General features: G+C 49.7%; 1 protein-coding gene across 6 annotated transcripts in view; it reads left to right on the plus strand.

Moving 5' to 3' along the window:
• Positions 1–8,197, plus strand: part of GUCY2D (guanylate cyclase 2D, retinal) — a 51,703-nt gene extending 43,506 nt beyond the window's left edge. For all 6 annotated transcript variants that reach the window (XM_082197520.1, XM_082197525.1, XM_082197522.1 and 3 more), the window contains 6 exons: positions 377–551; positions 722–820; positions 2,035–2,129; positions 4,494–4,579; positions 4,703–4,829; positions 6,201–8,197. In XM_082197520.1, coding sequence (XP_082053646.1) covers positions 377–551; positions 722–820; positions 2,035–2,129; positions 4,494–4,579; positions 4,703–4,787 — 540 coding nt within the window. In that variant the 3' untranslated portion in view covers positions 4,788–4,829; positions 6,201–8,197. The remainder of the gene's footprint in view (positions 1–376; positions 552–721; positions 821–2,034; positions 2,130–4,493; positions 4,580–4,702; positions 4,830–6,200) is intronic.
• The last annotated feature ends 298 nt before the right edge of the window (positions 8,198–8,495 follow it).

Below are 8,495 nucleotides of genomic sequence, written 5' to 3' on the forward strand. Positions count from 1 at the left end.
TGGTGACACACACACGCTGGCTGTCAGACAAGGCAGGCTTGTGGACATTCATGCCAGGGAATCCCGACTGAGCCTTAACTAGGACTGCAACTTCCTCTGGGCAGCTAGGTGGGTGGGGCCTCTCCTCTTAAAGGAGCCCAGACTGCTTCTGAAGCTACTGCCTCCAGCAGCGCGGTGGAGCTCTGGGTTCCGCTGCGGCCTCTGAGCTGGAACCCAGTGTGGGAAGGCAACGTGACCTCTTCAGGCTGGAGAGGTGCTGGCACCAGGATCTCTATTGAGGAGGGGAGAATGGCAAAGCCTGGTTCTCAGAGTCCCCTGAATCCATGGCCTCTTCCCTTAAGAACGGACTCCATCTCCACCTGGCTTCTCCCAACAGGTGGAGACCATTGGCGACGCCTACATGGTTGCTTCCGGGCTGCCCAAGCGCAACGGCAACCGGCACGCAGGTGAGATCGCCAACATGTCGCTGGATATCCTCAGCGCTGTCGGCACCTTCAAGATGCGTCACATGCCAGAAGTGCCAGTACGGATCCGCATTGGCCTGCACTCAGGTAGGCTGTCACGAAGGCAGGGCTGCTGGAATGGCCTCCAGCCACAGGGACCCACCTGTACTTGGCTCTTTTGAAGAGAGCTCAACTGGGCAGGAGGGGAGAGGTGATGGGGAGAGCGGTTAAGGTTGAAGAAACCTCTGAGCTCAAGGCTGATCTGTTTCCCACGGCAGGGCCTTGCGTGGCTGGTGTGGTGGGGCTGACGATGCCACGGTACTGTCTTTTCGGAGACACAGTCAACACCGCCTCACGGATGGAGTCCACAGGACTGCGTGAGTAGCCCATGGCCTAGACTGGGGGGCTGCAGGGGGAGGGGGTTTCTGCTGGGGGTGGAGTCTGCCCAATTTGGATGCCACTAATAATAATATTGTAGGGACGCAGGTGGCTCTGTGGGTTAAACCACAGAGCCTAGGACTTGCTGATCAGAAGGTCAGCGGTTTGAATCCCCGCCACGGGGTTGCTCGGTCCCTGCTCCTGCCAACCTAGCAGTTCGAAAGCATGTCAAAGTGCAAGTAGATAAATAGGTACCGCTCCGGTGGGAAGGTAAAGAGCGTTTCTGTGCACTGCTCTGGTTTGCCAGAAGCGGCTTAGTCATGCTGGCCACATGACCCAGAAGCTCTACGCAGGCTCCCTCACCCAATAAAGCGAGATGAGCACTGCAACCCCAGAGTTGGCCACGACTGGACCTAATGGTCAGGAGTCCCTTTACCTCTTTACCTAATGATGATATTATATTTCTTACACCCTTCCCATCTGACTGGGTTGTCCCAGCCACTCTGGGTGGCTTCCAACAAACATAGGAATAAAAGGCAATAATTTAAAAAGCCATCAAACTTTATGGCGATAGATTAGGGAACAAATGGAAATTCGAGGAAGGGCCATAGCTCACTGGCTGGGCCTCTGCTGTGTATGAAGCTTTGATCCATGGTGGCATTAATGGCTCTCCAGGGATTCAGGCCGGCGCCTTTCTCAGCCTCACAAGGAGATGCTGGGGATTAAACCTGGGACCTTTTGCACACTAAGCATGCGTGCCCCTTCCCCTAGTTTTGGGATCCCAGCCATTGGTCGGGGGGGGGGAGTTCTCCCTTTCTCATAACAATAGAACTCATGGATAGCCAATGAAGGGTTTAGGATGGATAAAAGAAAGTCCTCCTTCACACAGCGTGAAGTTAAACCATGGAACTTGCTCCCACAGGTGGCAGTGATGGCCACCAACACAGATGACTTTAAAAGTGGGATAGACAAATCCATGGAGGAGGCGAGGGCTATGGAGGCAGCAGTGCTTCTGGAAACCAGTTGCTGGAAGCCACAGGAGGGAGCAGGACTCATGTGCTCAAATCCTGCTTGTGGATTTCCCATGGGCATCTGGTTGGTCACTGTGAGAACAGGATGCTGGAGGAGATGGGCCTGATCCAGAAGACCCTTCTTATGCTGTTACGTCTCCCAGAGGCACCCCCATCTCACCCCCCACCTGTTGTCTCTGCAGCTTATCGAATCCACGTCAACATCCGCACCGTTCAGATCCTACACGACCTCAAGGAGGGCTACAAGCTGGACCTCCGAGGCAAGACGGAGCTCAAGGTACGGGGGGCAAGGGAGGGGCGTCTTCCGACTGCAAGGACCCTCCAATTCTCCCTCCTGTCTCTGGTCAAAGCTCCACCCAGAGGATGCAGAACAGACCCAAATCCCTAGGATGGGGAAGGGGGGGAGCCCTCTGGCAAGCAAAAGAGACGCCCCCTTCGTTTGCATGTGCGTCCATGGGTGATGGTTTCTCTGGCAGGGAAGCAAGCAGAGCAGCCCCAGTGTGGGCAGCACACCTGTGCGTGCTTTGGAACTGCTAGATCAGCAGTTCCCAAAATGTTTGGGGCCACTGCCTCCCCCACCCCGTTGCATAAACCCACCCCCAGTGCCACCTACCCTACCCTGTGAAAAGCATTGTTCAGAATAGCCGTTTGCACGACCCACTAAGGAAGATAAGAACACAATGGAATTCAAAACCGTAACCATTGATTGCACATTTATTCAAAATTGATTTACAGTGGTGCCTCGCAAGACGAAAAGAATCCGTTCTGTGATTCTCTTCGTCTAGCGGTTGTTTTGTCTTGCGAAGCAAGCCCATTGATGGATTAGCAGATTAGCGCTATTAGTGGCTTTTAGCGGCTTTTAGCGGCTTATCAGCTTATCGGATCAGCTGATAAGCGGCTTAGCGGCTTAGAAAAGGGGGGGGGGAGGAAAAAAACCCCGCAGGAACTCGCAAGACATTTTCGCCTTGCGAAGCAAGCCCATAGGAGATTCGTTTTGCGAAGCACCTCCGAAACGGAAAACTCTTTCGTCTAGTGAGTTTTCCGTCTTGCGAGGCATTCGTCTTGCGGGGCACCACTGTATAACTAAGTAGTGTACTTAATTTGGCAAAATGGATTAACTTGTTCCAGTGACAACCAGCTTTTCAAGATGATAGTCCTTTACACCTGCAGTGCCTCCTCTGTTTTATGAAATTAGTTAGCCCATCTAGCACTTAATAGAATTTATAGAATTTAGCACTGAATAAAATGTATGTGCTTTGGTAATCCCTGCATTTACCCTCTGTAATGGAACCTGTGTATCGATGCTCTAATGACTTTTGTGCTATCTGGACTCCTCAGCCCTGACCCACCCTGTATATCTGAGTGCTGCTTGCATAGTGTAGCAACAGAATGTTTATGTGACAGGCTGTTCTTGCCTTGAGTCTTCCCAGGGGGGAAGCTATAGGAACGGTATGTTAAGGACTTTTTGGATGTCTGCTTGTCAAGAAGACAGACAGTAAGTGTGTGAAATGAACGGTCTAAGGCATCGAGAGACCGGGGCACCCAAGGTAATGGGTGAAAGAGGATAACGAAGAGAAGCAAGACAGCTTTAGCTCCCTGACCTTTCACGTATGCATTATATGAGCTAAAGCCAGTATGTTTCTGAAAACCCCATGCAAGCTGTGTTAAAATGTGCCTCGGACACAGTTCTCCTCACTGGTGGTCCTCTGAACTCCTGGTTTGGAAATGCTGTCGCTTATCTCTTATAAACTGGGACGCTAAGCTTGTATATCTCTCTTGGCTGCGTTTCTCTTGAAGGTGTTATTCCCTCACCTGGGCATGAACCATTAAGAGGTGGTTTAGAAGTAAATTCCTAGCACACAGCTGCCCACTTGCCTCTTAGCCCCCCCCCACCAGGTAATCCCACTCGCCCCCTCCCCAAAGGGGAGATAGCACCTGCCTTGGGAACTGCTGTGTTGGCAAAACGCTTCTTGTGTCACCTGTTGCAAGGATATTTGGGGGGGGGGGGGCTGCTGCTCTTGGTGCTTCACTTGAAACATGTCCTCACACCCGCATCAGTGTCTTACTTTTTCTCAAAATAAAAAAATTCCTTCCAGTAGCACCTTAAAGACCAACTAAGTTAGTTCTTGGTATGAGCTTTCGTGTGCATGCACACTTCTTCAGATACACTGAAACAGAAGTTGCCAGATCCTTCTATATAGTGAGAAGGTGGGGAGGGGTATTACTCAGAAGGGTGGTGGGAATGGGAGATTGGCAGATAGCTGATATGAGCCTGTTGACGACTCTTAACGACTGCAATAGGTCTTACAGGAAAAGGCAAGGGGTGAGAAGGTGAAATATGGCTTAGTCATGTATAATGAGATAAGAATCCAATGTCTTTGTTCAGACCAGGTCTCTCCATGGTTTTAAGTTTGGTAATGAGTTGCAATTCAGCAGCTTCTCTTTCCAGTCTATTTCTGAAATTCCTTTGTAGTAAAACAGTTACTTTGAGATCTTGTATAGAATGTCCTGGGAGATTGAAGTGTTCTCCTACTGGTTTCTCTGTTTTGTGATTCTTGATGTCAGATTTATGTCTGTTTATTCTTTGGCGTAAGATTTATGTCCGTTTATTCTTTTGGCGTTTATTTCTTTTTCTCTGCAGGGAAAAGGCACTGAAGAGACATTTTGGCTCACAGGCCGCGCGGGCTTTAACAAACCTATCCCCACACCCCCTGACCTACAGCCAGGGTGAGTTCAGAGGACAAGGAACAGAACATCCAGCTTTGGAACAGAATAGGGTGGGCTCTTGGCTCTTGGGGGACACGGCTCCCTTCTCCACACGAACCCCCTGTTTCTCCTCTCTGCTTCCAGGGCCAGCAACCACGGGATAAGCATGCACGAGATCCCAGAAGACCGAAGGAAGAAGCTAGAGAAAGCACGCGGAGGGAATGCGTAGCCAGAGAGCAGCCATGTTAACATGAGCCCACTTGTGATGGAGGTGAGGCTGGGATAGATGGGGGAGTGAAACGTGTGCCCTTGACTTGCATGCCCAGCCTCTGCCTCCAAGAGACTTTGAGCTCCTCTCCCATCCTTGCAAAATGTGATCTTCCCTGGCTCCTCCTGTTACTTCAGGGGTGTAGAGAAAGGATAATAATAATAATAATAATTTATTATTTATACCCCGCCCATCTGGCTGGGTTTCCCCAGCCACTCTGGGTGGCTTCCAACAGAACACTAAAATACAAGAACCTATTAAACATTAAAAGCTTCCCTAAACAGGGCTGCCTTCAGATGTCTTCTAAAAGTTTGGTAGTTGTTTATCTCTTTGACATCTGATGGGAGGGCGTTCCACAGAGTGGGTGCCACTACCGAGAAGGCCCTCTGCCTGGTTCCCTGTAACTTGGCTTCTCGCAGGGAGGGAACCGCCAGAAGGCCCTCGGCGTTGGACCTCAGTGTCCAGGCAGAACAATGGGGGTGGAGACGCTCCTTCAGCTATACTGGGCCTTTGAGGCCGTTTAGGGCTTTAAAGGTCAGCACCAACACTTTGAATTGTGCTTGGAGACGTACTGGGAGCCAGTGTAGGTCTTTCAAGACGGGTGTTATATGGTCTCGGATTCTTGTGTCTTCTCTCTTCCCTTCTAATGCCCGGAAAGTGGTGGGCTGTCTTTCGTTGGAGGTTTTTAAACAGAGGTTGGACAGCCTTCTACCAGGGATTCTTTAGCTGTGATTCCTGCATTGCTCGGCCTTGGGCTAGATGGCCCTGGGATCGCAGTCCTATGATCCTGTGAGTCCATATTCTGCAGCACAGGATAGTGTAACATAGGACTTCCTACAGCCTACTTATTTCTCTCTCTGGCCATAGAGATATGGCCTAGAGCATCCCATAGTGGAGTGTATTGCTCCGGGGCATTTCACACTTTTGATCAGCTGGATACCATATTTTTCGCTCTATAAGACACACCCGACCATAAGACGCACCTAGTTTTAGAGGAGAACAAGAAAAAAAAAATCTCTCCCTCTCTACGCAGCGCCTCTCCAGCAAAGCGAAGTCAGAACAGCAAGAGGGATCGTTGCGCAGTGAAAGCAGCAATCCCTCTTTCTGTTCTGGCTTCTGGGATAGCTGCGCAGCCTGCATTCGCTCCATAAGACGCACACACATTTCCCCTTACTTTTTAGGAGGGAAAAATGCGTCTTATAGAGCGAAAAATACGGTAGCTTGGTTGGTTAGAGCGTGTTGCTGACAATGCCCAGGTTGTGGGTTTGATCCCCGTAAAGGACAGCTGCATATTCCTGCACTGTAAGGGATTAGACTAGATGCTCCTCTATGCTTCTGTGGTCTTACCTAACTTTGTTTCTCCTGTTTATGCAGCTCAAACAGCAACAGAGACCTGTGGCCTGCACCTGCCGCCGCTTTCTAACCAACTCTGATGAGGCCTTTCACGCAGCCTGCGAGGCAGGTAGTCAGGAGCGACCTTTGGAAGGGGGATGAATCCGCAGTTGGTGCTCGGGGGACTCGCAGCCTCCTTCGCCCGCGGCCATCTTGGATTCACCCTTTCTTCACTCTTCTCTCTTCCTCTGCCACGCTTGCTGGCTCTGGTGCACAACGGACCTTTGGCCAACCTAGGATTCACTCTCCAACCAAAAAGGAAAACAAAAAGTGGCCAGCGTGCGGCGGGACTTCCGCCCAAATCCGAGAACGGCTGTGGATTCTTCTCTCTCGTCTCCATTGCCACAGACTATAATGGAAGGATGGACGCGGAAGGAGGCCTGTTTTGGGAGCGGCTTTCTTCGGAGTGGATCAGGGTCGACGGGGGGAACTCTGTCATGGTTTCTTGTGGCCAATGCAGAATGATTCCATAGAGGACAGTCCTGGTGATCTGGTTAAATGGAGCCATGTTTGGGGCTAGAGGGAGCAGGCTTCGTTCCTGCCCCACCCTAAGCACTTGTGTCTGTAGATGCGGCAGTGACCCAGCAGGTAGCAGAGTGGCCTTGGCACGGCGTAGATTCACTGCCCCTTCTCTTTTCGGAGAACAGGGGCAGGTTCCATGTGGAGATGAAAGTGGGAGGGAGGAGGTTGAGGAGCCTTACCAGACAGGGTGTGCCTGGAGATTCTTCATGGCCCCATGTTTAAGCAAGCGAACCATCCTTTGGGAATTCAGCTCATATAGCTAACCACTAGATGACAGCATTTCCTGATGGGAATACTTGCAGGACTTTCAGAAATTGGCTTTTCTTCTTAAGGGGGTGGCCGTATTACAAACCCTTGAGCCCCAATGTTTCTTTAGAACCAGTAAAACAGAACAGCAAACAGATACTTTGGGACTGGGTTGTTTAGAGTGGAGAAGTGAGGAAGGTGTTGAGTATCTCGACTGCAGCTCCGAATCTCCCGGGTGAGAATATGGATCTCTCTGGGATGCCATTTAGTATTCAACATTAAGCCTCCATTCTGCAGCTTGGCCAAGCATTCAAGGAGATGAGGAAGGAATTGGGGCAAGTTTGAGGATGGGATGGGGCTGCAAACATTTGCTCTGATATACAAACCTATTGCGAATAGTATTCTGCACCCCGGAAGAGTTTTCTTAATGGGATATCCCTTGAAACAGCCTATGTGTTACGAGTTACGTTTCAGAAAAGCGTTGGAAATTGGCTTTCAGAAGGGTTTTTGGCTATAAATTTACTCACCGCAGCAATTTTTCCTCAGATATCCCAGGTGATACTTCGAAAACCTGGCTCATTTTCATCTTCGGATTCAAATAATTGGTTTCAAAGGGGTTGTTGGATCAATTCTGAATTTCAATTCTTTGTTTGAATTTCAAAAGTTTGCTCAATACGCAGAGCAAAACTATCTGCAGGCAAAACCGTTAGAAGACATGTCATCCCGTGGTGAGATGGCACATGCAATTGAGCAGTATGTATATAAGATTATATTTCTTCAAAGGTTTTTTTGTTATTTGTCACCAGGCAAAAAATATTTTCCTTAAAAGGGGCAGGCAGTGGCAATCGATCACCATTTCCCCACTGGGCATGGATTGGCTGGCCTCAGAATTTGTCTATCATTTTCATAGACCGTGTACAAATTGTACTTTTTTTCTTCATTCTTATTATCAGCATTGGGATATTTTATTTAATTATATATGTATATGGTGTTTTTTTGCAATGTTATTTTGCAGCTCTGAGTGGGGAGGATACAGGGAAGCAGTAGCATCTGTGGGGGTGGAATGTATGTGTACAATATATGCATCCTTGCGGCATGGCAGAGGCGATCCTTATACTTTGTATCCTATGGGGATGCCCAGTAGGTGCTTTGCAGCTGGTCCATAAATGACTGTATGTGCGAACTCTGCAATTAAAGGGCCAGACTAGTGATCCTGAGGGGTGTGTTGGATTATTTAACCTGTCCAAGCAGGGCTTACACTGCAGTTGGGGTTCTGCGCTTAAACCAAGTTAGCACTGGCTCACCCCCAGTCCTCCCAAGGAGTCAGGATGTGTTCCTGAGCTGGCCCAACTGCACACAGGCAGACGCTAAATCAGGGGTCAGCAAACTTTTTCAGCAGGGGCCGGTCCACTGTCCCTCAGACCTTGTGGGGGGCCAGACTGTATGGGGGGGAAATGAACGAATTCCTATGCCCCACAAATAACCCAGAGATGCGTTTTAAATAAAAGG

The sequence above is a fragment of the Podarcis vaucheri genome (genome assembly GCF_965113315.1).
Source record: "Podarcis vaucheri genome assembly, chromosome: 13".
Classification (NCBI taxonomy): Eukaryota; Metazoa; Chordata; class Lepidosauria; order Squamata; family Lacertidae; genus Podarcis; species Podarcis vaucheri.